The 26,391-nt window shown below is 46.7% G+C and overlaps 1 protein-coding gene and 1 long non-coding RNA gene across 6 annotated transcripts in view; one reads left to right on the forward strand and one right to left on the reverse strand.

The window, feature by feature from the left end:
- dlgap1b (discs, large (Drosophila) homolog-associated protein 1b) overlaps positions 1-26,391 on the forward strand; it is a 108,702-nt gene that overhangs the window by 61,469 nt on the left and 20,842 nt on the right. For all 5 annotated transcript variants that reach the window (XM_049011217.1, XM_049011219.1, XM_049011216.1 and 2 more), the window contains 4 exons: positions 5,076-6,120; positions 12,450-12,664; positions 15,609-15,786; positions 17,611-17,857. In XM_049011217.1, coding sequence (XP_048867174.1) covers positions 5,149-6,120; positions 12,450-12,664; positions 15,609-15,786; positions 17,611-17,857 — 1,612 coding nt within the window. In that variant the 5' untranslated portion in view covers positions 5,076-5,148. The remainder of the gene's footprint in view (positions 1-5,075; positions 6,121-12,449; positions 12,665-15,608; positions 15,787-17,610; positions 17,858-26,391) is intronic.
- LOC125740285 (uncharacterized) lies at positions 15,162-26,366 on the reverse strand. The gene is made up of 3 exons (XR_007397495.1): positions 26,087-26,366; positions 15,490-15,657; positions 15,162-15,375 (listed from the first exon to the last, which is right to left on the reverse strand). It is a non-coding gene; the product is annotated as an uncharacterized LOC125740285 (long non-coding RNA).

The raw sequence follows: 26,391 nt of genomic DNA on the forward strand, positions 1-26,391 counted from the left end.
GGAGCCCCCCCCCCATCCAGACATGGCCCTGGTTAGTCAGGTCCACTATTACCCGCAGTCCAATGCCCCTGTTTACTAGATATACTCTAGAAATGACGTGCTTAAGAAGCAATCTGTGAATAACTTGACATTTTAATTCAGTTTTATTGGGACATTACAAGTGAATAGGCACGTATCGATGAATCACAAATAGGTTAAAAATTCATGTCAATGTATGACGATTTAAACCGGCTGACGTGGAAAATGAATCGCTACTTTAAGAGTCCTTCACAGTATTTTAACAGAAAAACTGGTGTAATATTACATTTGATTTCACGACGTCAGTTCGACGTCAGATGTCACTGCGTATTCACGTCGACATCGTTTTTGGTTTTGATTTTGGTTTTGACAGAAAGCAAGATGGCGAGCGAATTTGAAATTGGGGACAGCATTTTACATACAGGCAGCATTTTAGCTTTCCGGTAATCACAAATGAAAACGGTGAGAAAAGCACAGACAAGACAACATCAATTTGTATTAAGTGCACCTTCATAATGCATTCATAGAACATTCATAAGCAGCATGCAAGTACACCTTAACATCCTAACATCCCTTAACAGCTGTAATATACATTAATAACAAACATTACATTATTATATTATACAATTATAATGTTTGTTATTATATAATGTCTGTTATAGTATACATACATGATGTTTATGAATGATTTCTGAATACTTAATGAATAGATTATGAAGGTGTACTGAACGTTTTATGAATGCGAAATATAGGTATTATGAAAGTGCAGTTAATGTGTAGTGTTGCCATTTATTTATTTGAATTTTTTTTTTTTAATTAATTTTGATTTGGGATTTTAAAATTTTTTTCAGTTGCACTGTTTAGCAGAGGACACGTTTTACACAGTTTAGTAAGATAAATAAAGGAATATTTTTGAATAAATTTGTCTGCAGCTCATTCTGTTAAAAAATCGTGAGAAAATCGTATCGTGAGCTCAGAATCGTGAATCGTATCGAATCGTGAGTTGAGTGTTACATCCCTACAAATGAATAAGTAAGAATATTACTTGTAGTAATAAGCCGAGTACTGCTTAACCACATGATTTGTGCAATACCCACATCAAATAAAAATAAAGAAAAAAAGAGTTTGATCACATTTGTTAATTTTGTATCGCTTTGAAGTGGTAAAACAACATAATGACAAATTAACATACTGCATTGTTAAAACTGTGATTTTAAGTACAAATTATAACTAATAAACTAATGTACAGAGTGGCTAATTCAGGGATCTCCCCTCCCCCCGCTCTATATCTGACAGGGCTCCCCCTTCTCTCTGATTCTGACTGAACCCCTGGTTACGCTCCACATTGCCGTATCAGCGTGGCACAAACACGACGTTCACTATCAGCTCCTCAGAGCCTTGCAGAAAGTCACCCTGGTTCCTGCTCCCCGCTGAGGCTTCGTATACCATACCTGCAGTTCCCAGCATGCCCCACCAGATCCAGATGGGGCCACTTCCTGCCACATTATCGAGCCTCCGTGCTGCTTTAATAAGCGATGGGATGTCAGAACCCCCCCCCCCCAACCCCCTCACCCACGTGAAATCCCGCTAATGACAGCCCCGTGGACTGTTCCTGTTTGGGAATGCAGTGTGTGGATCTTTGTCTGACCACACTGAATCCCTGAATGAGGTAGCCTCTCGTGGACTTGACGGTTGCCAGGTTACGAGCGTCATATGAATGAAGGCCCTGTTCATTCATTCATTCATTCATCTTTTATCTGTCTTTTGCATCAGTGTCACCATGTCCACTTAACCCTTAGACTTTTGCCCCAAAATGGTGAATCGCAGTAACCAGGCATTAATTCACCAGTGTGAGAAATGTCAGGGTGATGGTCCAGTCCCTGTGCAGGACCCTTACAGACATTCACTACGGTTTCAGCTTCATCCTGGTCAAATGGCTTGTTTGACATGGGAAATGAATGCTAATGCTAATGCAGTGAATGCTAATGCTAACACAATGAATGCTAAACAGGTATTTTTTACCATAGTCCATTGAGGAAATAGTCAGGGATGAGGGGAACAGGACGGGGTGGGATACAAGGGTGGGGAACCTGGGTCTTTGTTTGTAAAAAAACTACGGGACTGTAATAGAACAGGGTGGACCGCAGCTGACAAAGTACTGACACAGCAAAAGTTTTCCGATTTGAATAATTGGATAAGAAAGACAGCAGGATGGGGACAAGAAGGCTCAAGTTTCAAGGTGACCCAGGTTGTGACGGTTGTGGTTTGCCTGGGTTACGGACTGTAAAATACACAACAATTCACAATGAGGGGCAGGGGGAACCAATCAGTACACAGTATGATGGTCACCTGATCTCTCATGCCTTAATAATAAGCCATAGATCTCTCATTTGCTGCACAGGGTTTGACAGTCTGAGGAATGTCTTTATTTAGAGAAGAAAACGCTGCCTTAGTTCTACCGAAAAAAAAAGTATCAATCTTCATTTTAGGCAGAATCTGTCACTTCACAGGATCAATGAGTTTCAAAATCACAGTACATTTAGCATGACCTTCAAAACCACAATACTCCTAAAACAGCTTTCTTTTTCAGGGCCCCTCATGAAGTTATTATGATGTTCAAGATATCTCCGAGACTGCATCAGTCCGTATCTTCTGCCATTTGTCAGCATTGTGAGAGTACTTCAAAGTTTGTGTGAAAATTGAGGTGTACAATTATTTTTTTTTTCAATCAAGCTATGTTGGATAGCAGTACAAAGAACCCCAGAAAAGTATTTAAGAGTCACTCCTAACTTGTAACATTCCCTCTATTTATATTTGGCTAGTGTTCTGGAAGCTTCTATTCCCAGCTAAATTAATACTTCTGTCACCCAGAACTTTGGTATTGTTACTATGTCCTCCCTCTGTTCTGTGTGTGTGTGTGTCTGTGTGTGTCTGTGTGTCTGTGTGTGTGGACGTGCCCGCATGCCAAGAGTGTAATTTGAATTTAGTTTGTGGAAGGACGTGAGATAAAATATCTTTGGATGTTTAAGTTTGTAACACATCTGCTGGTCATGTGAAGCAGAGTATCACCTTCTTTGTGTTTTTACACGTGTCTGCGGTAGCTAATTTTATATTAGAACGTTCCATTTGTATGGGCTTCATGTCCCAGTACCAGCCTGTTCTGATAAAGAGCCAAATAGTTCAGTTTAGATGCTCATTGAGTCCCCATCTTTCAAAGGCCATGCTAACATTATCTACTAGTCTAAAACTAGTAACACACCCTGTCACATTCGGATCTCATATGCTCTGTCACTTCCTGAGGTTACCCAGAAGAACTGGAGGAAAAGGAAAGTCTGCTTCAATATAGAGAAACGTGTACAGATTGACCTGAGTCATGTTCTCTGAGATCCACCCCTAGTTCATTGCCATGTATCCGGTACAGCATCGCTGTGAGCCTGGAGACTGTCCCAGGAAACACGGGGCATGACGCCAAGGACACCCAATCCAGGATGCCAGTCAGCTGCAGCAAACACACACAGTCACACGTCGAGGGTAATTTGGAGACACAGTTCATCAAAACCGGCTGGTCTTAGGGGTGGGAGGTAACTGAAATACCTGGACAAGATGCAAAAACATGGGGTGAACATACAAGTTCCACACGCACATGAACCTGAATGCATGAGGCTACAGTGCTATCAATTGGGCCAGCATGCTGCCCATGTTATTGGTGGGTTAAACCTCTGTGCTTGTTACTCATAGGTAGTTCATTCGGGTCCTGGCTTTGGCAGAACAATCGCATCTCTGTTGGGCCCTAGAACAAGGCTCTTAAGTTTCATTCAAGACTGTTTATATACACTAAATGGACAAAAGTATTGGGACACCTGGCCATTACACGTACTGGAACTTTTATGACATCATATTCTAAATCCACAGGCATCAATATGGAGTTGCTACCCCCCTTTGGAGCTATAACACTCTTCCCAATCTTCTGGGAAGGTTTTACACAAGATTTTGGAGTGTGTCTGTGGGATTTTTTGCCCATTCATCCAAAGGAACATGTTTGAGGTCAGGTACTGTACTTATGTTGGATGTAAAGGCCTGGCTCACAATCTCCATTCTAGTTCATCTCAAAGGTGTAAAATGGGATTGAGATCAGGGTTCTTTGTGGGCCAGTCAAGTTCTTCCACACCAAACTCACTCAACCATGTCTTTATGAAGCTTTCTTTGTGTACTGGGGCGCAGGCATGCTGGAATGGAAGAGGGTCTTCCCCAAACTGTTCCCACAAAATTGGAAGCATAGAATTGTCCAAAATGTCTTGACATGCTGAAGCACTGGGTTCCCTTCACTGGAACAAAGTGGCCTAGCCCAACCCCTGATAAACCCCATACCATTATCCATTCTCCACTAAACTTTACAGTGAACCGTCACTCTAAAGAGCAAGTTTCCACTGCTCCAGAATCCAGTGGTAGCGTACCTTACACCACTCCATCCGATGCTTTGCATTGCGCTTGGTGATGTAAGGCTTACATGCAGCTGCTCGGCCATGGAAGCCCTTTCCATGAAGCTTCCGACGTGCAGTTTTTGTGCTGGGATTAATGCCAGAGGAAGTCTGGAACTCTGCAGTTACTGAGTCTACAGAGCATTGGCGACTTTTACAGACTACGCACCTCAGCCTGCGGGGACCCTGCTCTGTTACTTGATGTGGTCTCTGTTTCTGTTTGTTCCTAAATGCTTCCACTTTGCAAAAATTCCACTTACAGTTGACGGTGGAATATCTAGCAGGGAAGAAATTTTACGAAGTGACATTGCAAAGGTGACATCTTATGACAGTGCCATACTCACAAATGAGACCTGCGGCAATGGGTTTGAATGAAACACGTGAATTAAATGATTATTCGATGTGTGCCGAAGCTTTCGTTCATATAGTGTGTGTGTGTGTGTCTCAAACGGAGAACAAGATAGCATATGCTAAAAGAAGCAGGAGTGGGACTTTCCTGCACAGACAATGAAATGTTATTGTCCAGGGAAATATGTTAATAATATGCTGCATTTTAACCATTCTTCTTTTTATCCCCAGAGCCCATTGCTGGCACCTGATTGGTCATCTTCCACTCCGCCCCTACCAATCCGACCAATCACAGGCATAAACCATGAAGGGCCTCTCGAGCAGCCGGAGCCACCCCCATGGGATCGCCTGTGAGGCGGCCTACGACTCCATGTCGCGCCGCACTGGCCGTCCGGCATACCTGCTGAGCTCTGAGGAGACGCACCCCGCCGACCACCCCTACTACACCCAACGGAACTCCTTCCATACTGACTATGCGCCGCCCTATAGTGAGATGGTCTGCAGCACCTTTCCCCGGAGACACTACAGCTCTCACCATGAGATGAAGGCTGAGTGCCAGGCAGTGGTGCCATTCCCCGGTGGTTCCGGCAAAGGGGGCCGCGCCGTCTCCCACAACCTGTTGGATCAATTTGAGAGAAGGTTGCCGGCCACTCGTGATGGTTTCCACACACTGCAATACAAACGTACAGCTGCAGTGGAACAGCGCAGCGACAGCCCAGGTCGCATCCGGCACCTGGTACACTCAGTTCAGCGGCTCTTCACCAAGTCCCAGTCCCTGGAAGGACCCGGAAAAGGCGGCGTCAACAGTGCCAAGGCTGGCTCGGATGAGGCTCCGGCTCCTCGTCAAGGCAAGCGCAGCAAAAGCCGAGACCGCTGCAAGACGACAACAGACCCCCAAACGCGGACCGCTATCTCAGGCTACTGGAGCTCTGACGACAACCTGGATCGAGATGTCCGCCTGTACCGCAGCCCCTCTGGTGCCATGACGATGGGCCGGCGGCCGGAGAAGTCCCAGTCGCATTACTACCTGGAGACCTACAACACTATGGGTGACCGCACCCTCAAGACATCGCGCAGCAACAACGACGTTAAGTGCTCTGCCTGTGCCAGCATGCCTGTCAACCTGGACACACCACTGGTGAAAAAGAGCTCCTGGTCCTCCATGCTTACCGTCAGCAGGGCCCGCGAGGTTTACCAGAAGGCTTCCGTCAATGTTGACAAGGCCCTGGTGAAGTCTGAGACATGTAAGCAGGAGCGGTCGTGCCAGTTTCTACAGGTAGGCGCAGTTGGGCTCCATACTTCAGCTGCATGCTAAATAGTAGCTACTTTTCTGTCTTTTACACATCCTTAGGGTTCCGTGTTAGCATTAGCATCATAGCCTGCCAAACAGTACAAGTCGTGCTGTCATTCATGGGTCCTCAATGCTCTGTGTTAGCATTAGCATCGTCGCTCATGTGCCAAACAGTAGCGGGTTCACCGTCATTCATGTGTCCTCAGGGTTCTGCATTAGCTTTAGTGCGGAGGGAATGATGGTAAGCAATAGTGGATTTGCTTTCTCTCATGTGTCCTCAGGGTCCTGCGTTAGCATTAGCATGGATGGGAAGATGCTAATTAGCAATGGGTTTGCAATTTTTCTCATGACTTCAAGGACTCAGAATTAGCATTAGCATGGAGGGGGTGACGCTAATCAGTAATGAGTTCCCTCTCTTTCGTGTCCTCAAGGACTGAGCATTAGTATGGAGGGGATGACAATGAACAGTAGCAAGTTAGCTCTCTTTCATGTGTCTTCAGGGCCCTGAGTAGGCATTAGCATCATCTTGTTGTGCCCTGGTCAAGAAGTTGTACTTTCTTGGTCCCTCCCTGAGTGTGTTTGTATATATAACAGAGGTAACATCCTTTTCTTTTGTGATTATATTTAGTGCTCGTTCTTGAAATGAACAGATGGCATAAGGAGAGAGTGTATACACCGATCACAGACCTGACTTACTTAGATCATAGACTTTTAGAGTTTTTTTTTCCAGCAAGCTCAGTCCGCTTTAGATAGTAACACTGTTGCATGTCTTCTCTTTTCCTGCATCATGCAAAATTGGACCAAAAGCAAAAATCATTCCTTTGCCATGTAAGCTGCTCCCAGCCTTGAGACTGACCTACAGGATTGCCGGGGGAAAATCGGAGCTGTATACGCACGAGCTGAATTTCCAGACCTGGCCCTGGCCAGACAGGGCCGAAAACAGGGCCAGCTTGTGGCTGAATCCCAGCATGATATACCGTAACAGCAAGCTAATGTGCCTTTTCCCAATCTGGAGTCATGCCACGCTCTTGCTTTGCCTAGTCTTAAAGCGACAGTGCCACCATTAAACCCCATCCTTCTCAGGAATGCTAATTCAGAATGGAGGATGGTGGTAAGGAGGTGAGGTCGACCATTGGTAGGAATTATGGATTAATTTTTAATCAATTACATTGTGTATTATTGTGCAGTGTCAGCTCTTCTGTACAGCTATCTGGATGAAATATCCTTGCCACACACAAAGAATTTTCCAGAAATACTATGTGTGAAGTCATTCTCTGAGACCCGCTGGACGCCATACCTTTAAGGAGGTAACCTCAGTCGAACCTTGAACACTTTGTTAGCACTTCTGTGACTTCGCAAATGCAGAGAGTCTGGTCTGAGAAGGAGTTCGGGGGCCGTGTGAAGAGTGAGGACAAGCAGGAGGACAGCAGGGAGCTTTTGGCAGCTAAAGAGACAGTCAGGAGAAGTGGGCAACCATGGCATCCAATCAGGAATGCATAAACTACCAAAGGCATTCTTCAGACTGGCACTTGAACATTGAGTGCGCAATAATAATAATAATTTCCCTTTGCGATAAATAAAGCATTTTTGAATTAGACTGGGATTTTTGTTCCTTCACCTTTCTCTTTCTCCGCTCGTTTTTCGGAGGGAAGTTAATGTCGTAGTTTTAATGAACAGTCGGAAAATGCCGCTGCACTTTCCCCGTCTTCGGAACAGCAATGGTAAACTGACAGATGAGGCAAATGCACTTCGAATATGACATTGCGAAAAAAACTCCTCCTCCCATTCCGTATGGAAGTGGTAGGTTTTTGGCTTCTTACTTGGTCCAGCTCCCCCATTCATTTTTATACCTTTTCTTAAGTTTAGTAGAAATAAATTGGGGACAACTCTGTCACTTGATGGAGTTTTGCAGCAGCTGGTGCGGTTGAACGCGTCATCCATCCACTATGTCTTAATGGCATGCGATCTACCCACTCTACCTTTGCTATCGACCAGTAGATCGCAATCGACGTATTGGGCACCCCTGCTCTAAAGAGTACCAAAACTCAAGAGGTGCTGCCCTCCAAAGGATGGATGGACCCCTTACATTTAACTTTCATCTGACTTAAAACATATGTAATTTAAAATTAAAGTACGGATCAGTCTGATCAGAAACATACTGTATTTCATGAAGGGATTACCGATAATAACACCACATGTCTCAAACGTACAGGATTTTATTTAAAAAATGTAAGAAAAGGCATCAGGATTTGAAAACAAATCAAGTGCAGAATATGTCAATTTAACGAAACAATAATCTATAATTATTTGTAGATCACATGACATACAGAAATACCAATATTACTTTAGTTTGAATAGATTTTAATTTGTCCCTCTGTATTACATTCATAAAGCTGTATGTTGGCTTGATCTTAGCATTGCAGTAGGTGTATTTAGCATTGTGTATGGGGCGTTATGTTTGGATAACATAGTTAAATTTGTCACTGTGACCCTACAGGATCTTGCGAGATCAGGATATTTGGGTGGGGAGTCAGGACAAGAAAGCTTGCTGAAAGCCCAACACACAAGATCCTGGGGAACACGGGGAACAGGTGGGGTAAAAACCACCATAACTAAGCTGTGTGTAGAAAACATGGGTTTTGACACCAGTTAACCCCCTAAAAGCCTTTTAGATCAGTAACTCCCAAGGCAGTTCTCAGGCACCCCCAGACAGTCAAGAATTTTGCTCTCTCCTATCTCCCAAAAAACTCATACCATGTCTTTGATGTTCCTGATTGGCTTTGAGCTGTGAGGAAGCAGAAATGTGGACTGTCTGGGGGTTCCCGAGGACCGGGTTGGGAATCACTGTTTTAGATTCTGTCCCTCGGAGACAAACCAGCGACAGTGAGAGGTTTAGCTGGAAAACAAAGCATCGCTAAATCAGGCTTCAGTCTAGACAGAGAACCGCCTCTGAATCCAGCCTCTCGCCTCCAGCTTCTTGCCTCCAGCCGTACTTTTCGTGTCTCCTCCAATCTCTGAAGTCCTTCACTGAAGCTCTCCGCTCTCTGCTGTGAATATCAATAGCCTGCGTGGGAAAGTGGCGAGCGGGGAACGGCCCGCGTCAAGTCGGCGAAGAGATCTCAACAAATATGGCCGGGAGAGCAGCATAGCTGTTCTGCCGTGTGATTGAACCCAAAGGCGTCGACCTCGCCATCACCCGTTAGTAACAGGAAGCAGTCGGTTTATTTACCCTCGTTCATGCTAGTCTCCGAATCCTCTGCCCCATCTCCCGATAAACAGCCAACGACTGAGTCATTGATTTCTTCACAGATTTAAAACGGTTACATCGACAGGGTCTTCGTGTTTATCGCCCACAAGCCGTGACAGCCGGTTACTACGGTAGCTGTCATTTCAAACGCCATTCACTGAGTAGCGACCATCAATTAGGCCCCCATTCGGCATGTTCTACGGGGACCTTTGGTGTTTTCAAATGAAACTCAGGTCCCAGGCCTTATGGAACGTGTCCACCTGCAGACAGCGGGGGTTGCGACAGCCGTTAGCGCTCCACTACATTTTGACTTTGGTAGACTTTGCCGCCATCTGCTATCAGGCACATAATTAGAAGCCCTTGTCCGGTGGCCCTTCACCTGTGCCTCTCGGCTGACCACGGCATGCCTGCGTCACATGCTAGTGACTGTAGAGAGAACAGCGCTCAACGATTCAGCCTAATTAAGATCTGAAGTGAGGTGCTTTACCTCTAAAAGCCCTCAAAGGCCATTCAGCGGATAAATGCAAACCACCCGGAAAGGAGATGTTCTCACTGCGATTGATTTGTGCGGATCCTGTTATAAACGACAGGCAAAATGATTATTTCACAAAAAGAAACGTGACGGGAACATTGCTGGAATTCGGACTGTCGGGAATCCCTCCCATCTTTCGACAAACGTTAGCACCTGAAACAAATTAACAGCAATCCAAGCCGCAGTGATGAGTAATGTTTTATCATAAATGTTTATCATTTTAAAAATGCAAGCTAAGCGCTTAAATGAATAAGTAATGAGCCCAATTAATTATGTATTATCTTCATTATCTGGAGCAGTTAGCAATGTGTTATCCGTGCTTCTCGTGTATATCTACAGGATGTATTTCTTTCATGTAAGAAAAGCCCAATTGTTTTAGTGAGCTTTAAGCGGAAAATTCTCAGTAGCCCTTGGGTTTGCCTCTAAGGCATTGGTCACCTGTCATGACGAGTGCAGCCAGGTAGGGGGCGCCAGTGTCCTTCTCTTGCTATTGGCTTCAGGCGGTTCTAAGCTCATTACCTCAAGGGCTGAACACGGCCTAATTTTAATTCCGGTGACGACTGTCGTCCATTTACTAATTTATTATCTGTCCCACGTTTACTTATTTCCCCGAGACACTCTAGTGGAGTACATTATTCCATTAATGCGAAATTTATTTCCATTAATTCCAAAACAGCAGAAATTGTCAGATACTTTATCATTCAGAGGAACATTTGGAAAAACACAGCAGGGGTAATGAGGTCGTTAAAGGGGACCATCCACACAGACCTCGCCTCAACAGCTGGATATAACCCCTCCATGCCCATCAGCGAGCCCCCTCACACACTGTTCCCAGGGAGCAGGTGATTCCTTATTGACTGCCAGACACACCCCCATCAGGGCCCAAAGGAGTATATGGAATAGGGGTACTGACTCCAGCTGAAAGCTGATTGGCCTATGATGTGCCGCCTCCCCTGTCAGTCACCGATTCAAAGAATATCATTGGCTATTGAGAAAGCTGTCCCCTCTGTTTGAATTATGGCCCCTCTTATGCCCTCCATCTTAAAAGATCCTAGAGTCGCCCGAGGTGTAGCTGCTACGCTAGCAGCAAGATAGCTGTAGATGGCAGAGTGTGTGATCCAGCCCTTTTTGTTATTCAGCTCTGGCTTCAGGACCGCGGGGCCGCCCAGACCCCACTATACCTCCTGTTGACTCATACGCTTGCTAGCAGTCATGGCCCTCTTAGCATTTAACTCTAACACAAGCCCCCGACCCCCTCCATTATCTCACTCGCTTGGAGGTGGATATTCTGGGGGTGGGTGTGGCTACGCGGGTTAGAATGCAAGTGGGAATATTGTATGGATACGTTTGGCAGGATGACAGATGTGACGTGTAAAGGGAGGGAATTACTGGGGCTCTGTGTGTGAGAGTATATGATTGGGGTGGGTGTCACACACCTCTGTGGTTGGGGGTTCGAATCCTGCATCTGCTCTGTGTATATGGGGTTTGTATGGTTTCCCCATGTTGAGTGGGATCTAAATTCCATGTACGCAGTGATGGACAGGCATCCTGTTCAGGGTGTACCCCAGCCGTGTTCCCTGTGCTGCCTAAAACAGGCTCCAGGTGACCCAAACCAGATAAGCAGATGGATGGATGGATGGATGGATGGATGGATGGATGGGTAACACTGACTGAAATGCAGTACTGCATGTATTTATGATATGCCATTTTGAACATGCCTCTTTTTTCCATTTATACCTTGCTAATATTTTTCAGTTGAAATGGCAGTAAAAAATTATGTTTTCAAGCAGGTAAAGGTTAATGTTGGATAAGCTGTAAAGAATATGATGTCATATGATGGATGCCTGCTGTGTGCTCATTGGTCAGTGGTATGATGTGTTATGGACCACTCAAAAATTAAATTACTGCCGAATTCATATTAAGCAGTCCTAAAAATAAAGGCCCAACACCCCCCCCCAAAGAAAAATGGTTGAAATGTTTTAAGGGGATTTTTCCTACTCTCCTGTCCATCTCTTATCTAATACTCCTCCCTAACTCTCTCTGTTGACCCCATTTGTCACACTACCAATTAATATAGTCAGGGTCAGCTCTGTGTCATTAATTTAAGAGGCACGGGGCTGGTGATCAATCACCACGGAAATGCCAGGGACGGGCTCAAACGCGGGGCCACGCCACTCTCATGCCCCCCCGTTGGCACGCAGTGCAAGATCCACGAGGCACGACTCATATCAATTTGTGCGCCTTCGCAATCCTGGGACTGCACTGTGTCACGCCTCACCTGGTAACATGAACGGGGCAGCAGAAATGGACCACGAAGGCAGGCGGAGCCATTCAGCTCGACCTTGATCGCCTTTCGGTACTGTGACGCTGCACATTTTCACCTGTGCCCTCACTGTCGTTGGAGGGAACAGGAAGTCCCGCCCCCCCCAATGAAAACACAGTAATGCTGCCCTGTAGGTCATGAGTTTGAGTATGCGTGTGTGTTTCTGTAATGGAGTATGCTGACCTGATGAGACCCCCCCTCCCCACACACAGGTTCCCCAGGACGACTGGGGGGGGGTGTCGTCATTGGGGAAGGATGAGGAAATCCCGTGCCGGCGCATGCGGAGCGGCAGCTACATCAAGGCCATGGCAGACGAGGACAGTGGCGACTCAGACGGCAGCCCCAAGCCGTCGCCCAAGGCCCAGGCGCGGAGGGCCAGCTACCTGAGAGCCACGCAGCCCTCGCTGACCGAGATGACCACGCTGAAGTAAATCTGCCGCACGTTACCGCAATTGCATGTTTAGACCAACAGTAGGGGGCGATGTAGTTAAGGATTTATACTGCGAGAATCACTGCTGTACATTTGGACGCACTGGTTCTGAAGCCCCATGACCACAGGGAAGCTGTCTGGGTGAATTATGTCAGACCATAAACTCTCACATTGCCGGAAAAGGCTGGCTGGTGTCTGACAGGCCGACTGAGCCTTGGGAGGCCCAGGACCAGCCGGTGCTTTAGCCAGGAGGTCTGAAGTAAGCAGAGTGCCCCCTCCCCCCAAACCACAATGGGGATTTCGCTACCAGCGATCCCATCAATCCACCAGCATGTGAGGCATTCCGGCAGCATAACATCCCGAGTGAGAGCCGCAAAGGACTAAACAACACATATTTCTCCTGCTTTGTGGTTTTTTGAAACACCGTGCAAAAACACAGCCACCAAAAACAGCAGCACATCAAAAGTGAAGAGGGCAAAGTCAAAGCCCGGTGTGTGGGGGGGGGGGGTGGGCGGGGGTGGCGGCTCGTCCACAGCACATCATCATTATAGTTATCGATTTGTTCCAGAACCCCTGCTTTTTATATATTACCGTTCTGCTTGGGAACACAAGAGCAGAGCCCCCCTTCCATCTGGTCAGGCCCCCCCCAGAACAGGAATGCAACAGATAAGCCCCCTGCGTTCGCACAAACTCATTATTTCTCACTTTATCTCGGCTGAAATGGGTCACAGGTTTTGCCCGTGTCTCAAACACACTGGTGGCTTTGAAACCCGGCCGCATGTCAATCTATAAGCCGTTCTGCAGTAAGTAGCCATAAAAAAGACCCACAAACTGGGTCTGATATTAGGAGGAAACTCCACGCAGGGGGAGCGCAGGACAAATGTGCGGAGAGCGGAAACCTCGCATTTATCGACTCATCTCTCTGTGGAGTGGGGTTGTAAAGGCTTCTGTGCAGAAATGCCCTTTCTGGAAGTCTTAGGTGTTTATTTTTAGACTCACAGGTCTTTACTTGGGTCTGACCACCCCCACAGCCCCAGCCGACTTGGTGTATCCCAGCGGCCGTCAGCCACACTTGGGCATAAGCGGGCTTGGCTATTCTTCGGTGGTGCTGGGGTAACGCATCCTACTCCACCCCGAGGGGGGGGGGGAGTAATCAAGCTTTCTCCAGCATTCAGGCCCCTGTCTATATTCAAGGGAGCCATGCATGATTGAACTGGACGGGACATGGGGGTGGGGGGCTAAAAGTCCCCTCCCTGGGTCGTGTGGCACGCCAAAAATCACTCAAACGGACATGTGGCACGACAGCATCGCTCATCGATCCATACGCTCGTCACCTGCCCGCCGTCACCGGAGCTGACAGGCATATTCCCTCCGGAATGCCAAACGGTTACGTAGGGACCGGGAAAAAACTCAGAGCGACAAGTGTAAAAAGCTAAAATGCATCCTGCATCGTTAATGGATGCCTTCGGCCACCCATGCTAAATGCACCTATAAGAAGGCCTGGGGGCGGATGCGGCGGTGATTTACCCCAGTGGGGGCCTGGGGTAAGGTGAGGAGTGTCACAAATTACCACCTTATGCTGATGATTTTCCACCCATCCCTCAGTTCCAGAGTGTCACTTCTTTCATCATCAGTAATGGACTAGAGGGCTGTTTACGTCCTTTTAAGGACACTCAGCTGCTGTTTTTATTCTCTTCCTTTTTTGTCCTTTAACCCTTTTGTTTTAGCTGTCCTTAAAAAGCAGAATTTTTAGAATTCAAAACATTATTGTTTTGCTGCAGCTTCTCCTCACCCCAGCAGATGCTATGCCACAGTAACTGAACGATGCCCTACTTACTTGATTTGACACAAACAAACTACTCATAATTCACTCATATATGCGTATTACAAACGGCCCACGAACAGAGTAACCAGTAAGGGGCTGGGCTGGGAGAAGGTTATTGGTTTGAATCCCTAAAGGAAAGCTTTGGTTCTATCATCGAATACTGAAATGTGTCACTGATATCGGGCCACGATCATATGTAATTTTTTTTAAATGGCTGTTTAAGTAGTATGGAGTAATATGGGTTGACAATGTATAGACGAGAGAAGAAAGAATTCGGAGTTGATCAGTCATTATCAAAGATGAACTGGAACAGGCAGCTGGAGGCTGAAATGTCTCAGAGATGTGAGATACGAGGTTTTCCGGATGGGTGTCATCCCATTAAAGGCTGTGAAAGCCAACACCAAGGACCTGAACTTGATGTGAGCTCCTATACGGAGACAGTGAAGCGAGACAAGGGGGTTGAATCCCAGACGTACTGGTATTTTGAATCATCTGCAGCGGTTTGACAGCACAAGCTGATAGCACCATCACTAAGGAGCCCCAATCGTCTAGTCATGAGATGACTAGTACCTGGACTAGAAGCCTGAGCTGCATATTTTGACAAATAAGGCCTGATCTTGCTGATGTTATACAAGGTGACTCTACAAGACCGGACAGCTATGTGGTCAGCAAAGGATAGCTGGTCATCTATCATTACCCCCAGGTTCCTGGCAGACCTTGATGGAGACAATGTCGCTGATCCGAGCTGAACGGTAGGGCTGGCAGGGAAGACGAGATGCTCAGTCTTGGAGAGGTTTAGCAGGCACGCAGATGTCGAGATGTTGGCACGGCATGCGGACATCCGAGCAGAGACCGCTGTGTCCTTGGGTGGTCCCCTTTATTCCTATTTGCACATAATATTTATTTGTTAAAATTCCACTTTATCAGTACTTAACGCCCTCTGTGATTATTGCACACACTATTGCACCAACTTATTACATGTTTATTGTTCACTTACTGTTATAATGCACTGTTGTGTCTTTTATTGCACTGCTGCCTGTCCTGCGGTCCCCCAAAGCACCTGTCCCCTCCCTTGCAAATTGTTGGGGCTCCACTCATAGTTGGCCATGTTTGCAGGATCTCCACAGAGCACTCGCCCAAGCTGCAGATCCGCAGTCACAGCTACCTGCGGGCAGTCAGCGAGGTCTCCATCAACAGAAGCCTGGACAGCCTGGACCCCACGTCGCTGCTGGCCTCACCAAAATTCCGCTCGCGCAATGAGAGCTACATGCGGGCCATGAGCACCATCAGCCAGGTGGGTGGCGCCCTCCAGTGGATGGGAGGAACTCCTGCAGTAGGGACCCATCTATCAGGAATAAAATGCGCTGTTAAATTGCACCGACAGCTTCTTGGCAATGATCGCCATTTGCTGAGTGTCCTGGAATGAGTTCATGATGCTAATTAGGCAAGACACCCCCCATCCTATATATACATGTCCACATCACTGTCCCCTCTGTCCACTTTGGTTACACACTGAATGACACACTTAATTAAGCATTTCCAGATTACAATAGGATCCTGTCTGTCGAGAGATGATTCTGGAATTTTCGTGTCTGTTTTTTTCCCAAAATGTCAGGCGCCTCTGATTCTGCTGACAGCCCGAGATATATTCCAAATTTACTCATTAATGTAGAGCCTCGGCCGGCTGGGAAGGAGCGATAATTGGTGTTTATGAGAGGGTAATACTAGCCTGGCAATGCTGCGATGCTGCGTAGCCGCAACATTTCGTGTGAGGAGAGCGAGGTGTACCTAGCCCGGCTGTTGCATTACACTTTAACCCACTGAGGATTTGACAGCCATCTGAAAATCATCCCAGCTGTTAAAGGGGGCCCCCACCATGCAAATGGCCCACCTGAAACTGACACTCAATAATGCATCCCCCTACCTGCCTTTCACCGGCGTCTCTGACGCGAGTGCTGGCTGGGCTGTGATCTTTAAACGCGTCGCAGCTATTTGGAAACGCGGTTGCAGAAAATCTCAAAACCTCTGAGGTCACTGTAGGCCCTGCTTCCGTATTCTGGCTAAAAGTTCGACTAATAGAGATCTAGAAGTTAAAAGCCGGATCTCCACGGAGCACTCGCCCAAGTTAAAAATCCTAAAAAAAAAATCCCCAAAATCCTACAGGCTAATATGACAGCCTCATTCTGTCACTCTAACCCCTACCGCACACCTCTCGAAAGTCTCATCACCTTCCTAATTTACCCCACCCTGTATGAGCCCCTCGCACTCGGGCAGGGTGGGGATCAGACGACTCAGCATTCTCATGTACCCACAGGCCAGATACCCCATTTGACATCATCATCGCCTCACTTCCTGTGAAGCACTTCCTGTCGACCATTACCTGTGACCCACTTGAGACGCGCAGTTTTGCTAAACATCTTGAAATGCTGCAGCTTAACACTGTTTTTCAATACATTGTTATCATGACTGTTGTGGATATTTATGTACATTCAGTGTTTGTGCTTCCTCAAGTCAACGCTTAATTCAAAAGCTGACCAGTGAGCGGTTGACATAACCTCGACAGCCAATCGAGATTACATCACTCCCTTTCACCTGTTTTTTTTAATCTTTCTCGCCATGTCTATTAGAGGGAAGTGATTAAGAAAAAGAGAGCCGATACACAGATCTGCCCATCTGAAATTCGCAAAGCCTCCTCTATCACTGCTGTTGATTACAGATTACAGGGCGAATAGGGTGGGTGGAATTCAAAATCAATCAATGAATTTGTTTCCTTGCTTTAATTGGGATAGTGAAACTCGGAATGGGATGCAGTTCCTCTGCCTGTTGCCAAGGCGATTATTCGTGCAGGGAATCATCTCACTTGGAGATCCAGGTGGAAACCTGTAGGTCCCTGGTACCAGACTTCTGAAATCTTCAGAACAACAGAGACCTCCATGTCTCACATGTCCGAGATCATGAAATACGTTATGATTTGTGAAGACCATTTTATAAATGTGTTTTCTGTCTGTTCCTTCTTTCATAAATAAGGGCCCAGGTGTGTTTTCCCCTTTTTCTTTGGTGAGCTCAAGCACCTTCATCGGTGCCATCCCTCACTATGCCGTTCTGCTGCCCCCTGCAGGTGAGCGAGGTGGAGGTGAACGGGCAGTTCGAGTCGGTGTGCGAGTCAGTGTTCAGCGAGCTGGAGTCACAGGCTGTGGACGCGCTAGACCTGCCGCTACCCAGCCAATTCCGCATGCGCAGCCACAGCTATGTGCGAGCCATTGACCAGGGCTGCACACCGGAAGGGGAGGGCGCCCTCACCCCCTGCCGGGCCGTCTCCCCACCCCGGAGCGCCACCACCGTCAGGACCATCCAGAGCAGCACAGGTCAGTGTGCTCCCATCAGCTTCGGGGCAGCTGATTGGCTCAACAGGAGGCACGGGATTCTCATGGATCCAGCCTCAAACCTGATTGGACGGGAGGCACGGATTTCTCAGCCTCAAACCTGATTGGAGGAAGCAGAGATCCCTTTATTCAGTTTTGGATGGGGGTGCCTATCATTATTTATGACCTTTTTACGATCTTCAAAGAAGCCTGTGGCAGCGCAATCATGGCGGCCACATTGCCTATGAAAAAGCTCTGATAGCATTTTAATTTCAGCTGTTTGAGTTGCTTCCCTGGTATCTTCCAAGGCTGTGGATTCATTCTGTTTTACTCTCTTTTACATCACTATATATCCACTCCCCCGGGGGGGCCATCAAGGTTACAGGCGGCTAATTAAAGCCGTTTACATCTTCACAATTAAAGTGGAGACCGACACTCAAGCCGTTTACCCAAGATGAGGCAGGCAGTGTGATTTAGCGCGAGTGTTAATTTAACTGTGTTTGAAACCGCGCCCGGCACAAGCGCGAGCAGGTCCCGGTGATCTGCCTGTCATCCTGTGATGAGTCACGTGACCCTCGTGCAGGTTGTTGTCCTTGTTATGGGATGTGAGAGGAGGCCATGTGATGTTCCTCAACAAATTTGAGTGTATCGATCTATAAGTGAAGGTTGTCTCATGGGGATGGGGGGTGTAAAAAACTATGAATAATGGATAAAAGCTGTGGGATTGGGGGGACCGATGGGGGCAGGAAGTGGGGGCAGAGCAGGTGGAAGACAGTGAGAAGGAAAGGGAGAGAGGAGAGGAAGAGGTGGACAGGAAATATTGAGAGGAGAGAGAAAGAAAAACAGGCGGAGAAAGGGAAGGAAGGAGGGAGGGAGGGAGGGAGGGACAAAAAGCAGGAAGAAAGGTAGGAGAGAAAGAAGAGAGGTAGGAAGGAGAGAGGCAAGAAGAGATGGAAGAGAGGAGGAGGAGGGTATGGAGGAGGGAATGACAGAAAAGTGGAGAGGAAGAGAGAAAAAGATGAGAGAAACGTAGGAAGGGAGAGAGGAACAATGATAGGAAAAAAGGTAGAGCAGGAACGAGAAGAAGTAGATAGGAGGATGAGGATAGTAATAAGGGGAAGAGAATGAGATAGGGAGCGTGGAAGAAAGATAGAGTCAAGAGAGAGAAAGAGGAAGGAAAAGCTATGGAGATAGATGGAGGGAGAGAGAATGAGGAGAGAGAGGGTGCCACGGGCAGCATGCAGAGTCGGGAGGCCTAGATTAAACACGGGCTATGGAGCCGGCCGAAGGCGGTCGCCAGGGAGACGGGCTCAGGGAGGCTCTCAGCCTCACCATGTGGGCCACGCGGCAGCGGGATTGATCCGCAGCCCTGGCGGGGAAAGGCGAGGCGCCGGGGGTTACGGAGGACCACGGGGAGATGCCGGCAGCCTGGCCCACTTAACCTGCACTGTAAACATCAAAGGGGCTTGGGGCTGGACCTTCTAATAGTCACTGTCAGGCTGCCATCGGTGCTGCCTTGGGCTCCACTCATGTTTCCACCTCTCCTCCATGCTCAAAACTCATCTCAGTTCCCAAGAGGCGCGTCCCTGGCATGTAACCACCGGTTACAGGCGCCATCAGGCCCTTCAGAAGGACGGACCGGCGTTCCTGAGCAGTCCAGCAGTGTCCAGCAATGCTGCCAGACCCAGGAAGCTCACCACCTTTCCCCTGTTCCCGGCGACGGACAGGAAAACTCACCACAGCTCCTTGCTATTAATCCCACCGGGGCTGCTGCTGTTGTACTGTAGAGGGAGGCGATTAAAAAAAAGTCCAGATGCATGTATGTGTGTGTGTGTGTGTGTGTGTGTGTGTGTGTGTGTATATATATATATATATATATATATATATGAGAGAGAGAGAGAGAGAGAGGGAGAGAGGGAGAGAGGGAGAGACAGCGATAGAAAGGGAGGGGGAGGGAGAGCGATAGAAAGAGAGAGAGGGAGAGAGAGAGGGAGAGAGAGATACTGTACTGGAGCTATACAGCCAATCTGTCTCTGGCAGTCAAGGAAAATGTTGTTTAAATGACCTTCATGTTGCTGTAAAACTATGACATTATGTCTGTCAAAATATGTCAGCTTAGCGATTTCAGAAGCTTCCCAAAAGTCACCCTCGGGATTTGCGGTAACCATTCAATACATCCATAAATATACTTTTTGATTCAACCACAAGCACACTGTGTTTATCTAATCAGCACCTCATTCAGTTATTTAGCTAATTAAACTAATGTATTAATTGAGCTGGTCATGTTATTTGACAAACACATGGAATGGCTGAAGTGCCCTGAGGAGAGGTTTGGGAAACAGTGCAGTGTTCATCTACCCATCCAGCAAGATAACAGTGACTTTTGGCAGAACAGAATTTTTTTTGCATTCGTTATTGTTCATTTGCATATGTTCTAATGTTAAATTGTTTTTTTTTTCAGAGCAAATATACACTTACCACCCAGATAAATAGCCTGAAACATTTTCTTTGACTGCCTAAGACTTCTGCACAGTACACACACACACACACACACACACACACACACACATACATACCCCGAATCTTGACCAAATGGGAGTACTTAGAAGATAGATGGGATGAATATATATATATATATATATATATATATATATATATATATATATATATATATAAATGAAATATGTTTGCATAACATCAAATGTTTGCATAAATATTTCTTCGCTGTTTATTGAACTTACATTTTGGTCATAAAACATTTTATCTTCTGTGATTTATTTAAATGTTTATGTAACTAAATACAGTGAGCAGGCCTGCACAGCGACAATGCAGTGGGAGAGAGGGATGGGAGGCGGGAGGCGGGACAGGCAGACGAGGCATGCGTATCCCTCGGAAACGTGACTCACATTCTCTTTTAATTAAAGCATTCCAAGGGAATCTCTAATGAATCGCCGCACCATCAGGGCTGCAATTAAGGACTTGGCTGAGGAGGAAACCGCTTAACATTCGGATTCGGCGGAACCGGGTCTGAAATAAAGGGAGCCGGGGGAGGAGCGGAAGGAGACTTCAGACATGGCGTATTCAGACGTATGGTACCAGTCAAAAGTTTGGACACACTTAGCATAGAAAGGTTTATTTCTACCAGGGGCGTCAGAAGCATTTTAAATGTGGGGGGGGACACAGTGGCATAAAACTAATATTTTATGTTAAATGTGATGGGGGTCCAAACGAATAATTATGAAATGTGAGGGGGACACGCCCCCCCTCAGATTTAATAGTGGGGACTCCCATGATTTATACTATTCTCTACATTTTGAAATAATTATAAAGACATGAAAATTATCAAATAAAATATATGGATTATGTACTGACAAAAAGTATTAAACAAAGAATAATAAATTGTTGGCGGCGGGGCAGCTCTGTGTATTGGGTCTCAGAAAGTTGTCGGTTCAAATCCCTGCCATCTCTGGTCCTGAAGCAGGTTCCACATACAGGCTCTCACTGGCCGCTTTTCCTTCACTCTCTAGTCAGACTCCTCCAAAATCATTTCTATTGTGTTTGGGTCAGGCGGCCAGGTCATGTGATGCGACACTATCACTCTCCTTTGGTGGAGGCTTAGCCTCTCCAAGCTTTTGACTAGTACTGTATCCCAGTGTATGTTAGGATCCCCACCTCTCTGCCCATTTATATTAAGGCACCCGGTGTTGGCCATCACCTTTAAATAAGCCCAACAACGTCACAGCACCTCTAGGCAGCTTTGATGATACTTGATGATTGTTTAGGATAAAATATTGATAGATTATTCATCCCCATGAGGAAATTGTTTTTTCATCTGTTCCGTCTTGCTCTCCAAGAGACACATGTTGGTGAGAGTAAGTTTGGGGGGGGGGGTCTGAACCCAGGGTCAGCATCCTATCCCACTGACTCACACACTATCCACCCCCTGGGACTTGAACCCCACACCACCAGATTAACAATCTTTTATTGTACCAACTGAGGTACACTGGCTGTTCCAAAAAGGACTTTTGGTTCTGGGCCCTAAAGGACGATTATTCACAGATACCTCAGATGCTCTGAACGTCTCCCATGGGGCCGTCCAGAGGAGGACCTGGAAGAAGCCAGCTGCTTGTTTGCTCGGAGGCTGGTGGCAGTTTGGAATGAGCTTCCTGCAGCATAGTAGAGCAATATTTTTAGAATTGCTGATAAATATCTACCAAGGAGCTAAAGTTCAGGATGTTAAAGTTAACAAACCTGGACAGAGGAGACAGAAATGCTTGTTTTTTTTTTCAGCTTCATGAAACCCTCATGGCTCCCCAAAGCTTTTAAGGCCCCCCTGTGCCGTCCTCCACTGTGCCTGATAAGAATAGCTCCCCATGGGGCTGGATTCTGATTGCCATTCACTGCAGTCCACCTTCCAGGAAGCTTATGGGGAATCGCCTGAGTCATGGAGGATTTTAAAGGGGAAGCGAGCGGCTGCACTGAGTGGCTGATGCTAAACTAATGGACAGCGTCTCCCTGTCCTTCATAAACTTCAATTTTGGCCATATGAGCTGGTGGCAGATTTCCAGGATGCTGAAACTAGTGTGTTGGAGACGGAAAAACAACAGATCAGAGGTAGAGCGGAGTCTGCTACGTGTCCAGCTGTGCTGAACAAGGAGCTCTTCCCCAAGCGAAACTCTCGCGTGACCTCAGAGCAAAGCACGAGCTTTGAAGAGCAGATGGATTGTGGGAAAGTGAATGGAGGACACTGCCGGTAGTCACCGCGGTCTGACCATCTGCTCTGCCGTGCAAAGTGGGTTGGCTGTTTTGAGAGGCATCTTACAGAGCCGGTCTGTAAGCTGAAGGCCGTGCAGAGTTGAAATGGTAATACTTTTGTGTTTGGGTCAGCAATATAGGTGCAGCTGATCTCTCTTTATGAGAGCCACGTCTAAACTGAAAAAAGAATCCCTGGTACCAAGTATACTGTGGATATATATATATAGCGAAAAGTTATTTGTGAAAAAATGGTTGATAATGTAATTACATCATTTGAAAACAATTCCAGAATATGTCTTGAATAAAAGTTTTTCTTGTTTCTTTACATAACATAATTGTAACGTTTTAGGCAGTTTTTAAAGTTTGTTCTATAATATCCTCAATATTTCATTTCCATTTCTGACCATTTTTCCACAATGTACAAATACTTTTTGGCTACACTGTATATGTGTGTGTGTGTGTGTGTGTGTGTGTGTGCGTGCATGTAGTGCATGTCCAGTAGAGGGCTTGCCTATGATATAACTAATGCACTCTTCGTACATATAACTATAGAAAAATTATGTAAGTGTTAAACTGTAGCGTTCTTTTGATTGGCATCCAAATTCTGCAAATGCTGAAATTCCTGCTTCTGGCCTGATTCCTTGATGCCTGTTTTACTAGATAAACACTTTAAAGCAGCATAGGAATAGGATCGCGAACCTTACGCGCAGTAGCTCAGTCTGGCACGTGCCAGTACTTGGCATGGGTAGGTGTTAATAAAGGTGTTAATGAAAACGCTGGCGTTAATGTTCTAGCTCTGCAGACGTTTCCCTCGAATGCCACTAGAGGGTGATCATGCTTTCTGCTGTACTAGGCCTTGCCGCGAGGCACGCTATGGTATCCTTAATACGCTTTCTGTGGGCTCTGGACGGCATTGGATGGGAAACCTTTTTAATAACTGATGGAGTCTAGTTGTGTTGCTGCTATTACGCCTATAGTTTTAGTAAATCTATCTATCTATCTACCTTTCTATCTGTCTGTCTGTCTATCTGTTTGTCTGTCTGTCTGTAAGTAAAAACCCATAATTACCATGTGGTGTAGAGTACAGTTGGTGGGGGATGAGATTCAGCTTGCCTTCATGTAGTGGGGGCTGCTAATACTCAGGCAATGCACCTGGGAACTGGCTCCCCAATTGCCCCATCAGTGCAGTTAATGCTGGGCCAATGCTTGAAGCATCTCTATCTGGCACCGAATGTCCTGGTTAATGTTCAGCTTTGGTGTGTGGGTTGGCGGGTTGGGCATTTGTCAGTATTTTCCGAAAGTCACTGGTTCATATCTCATGCTCAGCTGGCAGGATTGTCACTGCACTCTTGAGCAAGGCCCTTAACCCCTCTGAAAATGAGCTTCAGGGCCACCAAATAAAAGGGTCACCTTGTGGTTGGCTGCCATGGCAGACTTCACTCCTGTATATATACAAGTTTTAGGTGTACACCTGTTGAACTGCTCATTCAAGCAAATATCTAATCAGCCAATCAAATGTCAGCAGAACAATGTATAAAGTCACGCAGATACAGGTCAGGAGCTTCGGTTACTGTACACAACAAACACCAGAAAGGGGCCAAGTGTTTATTATTATTATTATCCATTTTCAAAACCGCTTATCCTACTGGGTCGCAGGGGGTCCGGAGCCTATCCCTGAAGCAATGGGCATGAGGCAGGGAACAACCCAGGATGGGCGGCCAGCCCATCGCAGGGCACACTCACACACCAATCACTCTCACATGCACACCTACGGGCAATTTAGCAACTCCAATTAGCCTCAGCATGTTTTTGGACTGTGGGGGGGAAACCGGAGTACCTGGAGAAAACCCCACGACGACATGGGGAGAACATGCAAACTCCACACACATGTAACCCAGGCAGGGACTGGAGTTGTTGTTGTTGTTGTTGTTGTTGTTGTTGTTGTTTTGTCTTTTAAGTTCATAAAATCATCCTGCGGTGCTTTCCTTCCTGATGCTTTTGAAAATGCCGATTTAAAAAACATCGTTGTTCCGGGTACCTCGGGCGACCAGCGCCGCCTGCAGGGCGCCTAAGGATGGACAGGGCGGTGGGCTTTGAGGTGATAGGGGGTGTAAATATGTACAGCAATACATACGAGAATGTAACCGTTTTCCATATTTGCGTTTTAAATGTATTTATAATTATTTATGTTAATTCCGTTAATCGTGTTATTTTTTGGTGTGCGTAGTCTTAAAAATGTTTTTTTAAAGCTGCCATTAAACACTTTTGTATCAGTCCTCTGGTTGTAATTAATGATCACCGCGGCAGCTATTTTTATGGGCCAAAATATACACGTTGAATTATATAGAATGAATATCTTGGAATATTATAATAGTCTGTCATTATCTGTACAGCTGTCCGACGTGAAATTTAACCACGTTATTGCTGCTCATTTTATCCATACGTTTGCTCATTAATCCCGGGGGAAGAGGCGTAGGACTGTAGCGGTCAGCTTGGTGACTAGATGAGATGGGAGAGGAAATTACCCAACACGGGCGGGACGATCGCAGAGCGCAGTCCGCAGTGGGCGCCTCGACTGGCCGGGTGCGAAGCGGGGTTTATCCGGCTTGCCGAGGCTATCCCGTACCGGATTGCCGGAGAGAGAAAAAGAGATAGAGAGAGCGTGATCGGAGGGACGGATCCAAAACCTGATCGCCGTATTTGTCCGTTCTTTAAAACCTGCCCTTCTTTTTTTGTCCGTTTTCGCGCAGATTAGAGGGTATGTGTGACAGCTGGATCCGCCTTTGTAAGTAAAGCGCCTCTCCGCCGTTTGACTGCGCGGCGCGGCGAGTTCCGTCCGGTACCGGTGCCGCTTTAGAGATCCGGCCCAGCAGCACCCCGCCGCCGCGTAATGCTTACTCATGCCTGCAGCCACCGGCACCGGCACACACCCCCGTCACGCTCTGCTAGTCCCCATTCCCCCCCCTGCCACCCGTGCGCAGCGGCGCTCTCAGTGATTGTCATTTTTATAGCCATTTATTTGGCATATAAAATATATTTCAAGTTCATAATAACGGCTATGAAATCCTTTGTTCTGTTACAGGCTTATATAGCCTACCTATGTGATGTATAATGATTAAAGGCATTGTATTATAGTGGGCAGCAAGGAAAGCAATTACTTGAAATTTGGATAAAAAGAAATAGCAAGACTGAAGTGGAACGGTTAAATAAAAGTTCTATAAATTTAAAAGCCATATTCAACTCAACTTTGATTTAATAAGCTTAAGAAGAGGAATATTTCATTTTCACGTATCAGTTGCTGTAGTTCCGCTTGTGCACTGGAGACCGGGGGGGAGGTTAAGTGTCTCTGGTGGCGTTTTCTACCACGGCCGGGTATATTTTTTTGCCTTTTAAGTTGTGGGGAAAGTACAACTCAGCATGACGACGAGCGGGGCTGCCGGGCCGGGGAAACAGCTAGCATTGCTAGGCTAACCTTACCGCAGTTCCTCGGGCTATTTTGGTGGGCTGGGCTTGATGTGAGCCGGCAGGTGTGTCTGCATGCGGGGGCGTCTGGCGTTTTATGTGGCTCCTCTCTTCAGGGCGATGGGATGACTGAAATATTTTATAAGTCTGTAATAATAATAAATATGTAAGGATTACCCCGGGCGAGCTGAGAGGGACGCTGACAGGGGCGGTGCTTGACAGGGGCGGCGCAGCCAGCGCCCCGGCCGCTCACCGTCCGCTCACGGTCCTAATTTCACTGTGTGGGATTTTCCACTGAGATACGTCTTTACGCTGGGGAA

Source organism: Brienomyrus brachyistius, chromosome 4 (genome assembly GCF_023856365.1).
Source record: "Brienomyrus brachyistius isolate T26 chromosome 4, BBRACH_0.4, whole genome shotgun sequence".
NCBI classification, from domain to species: domain Eukaryota; kingdom Metazoa; phylum Chordata; class Actinopteri; order Osteoglossiformes; family Mormyridae; genus Brienomyrus; species Brienomyrus brachyistius.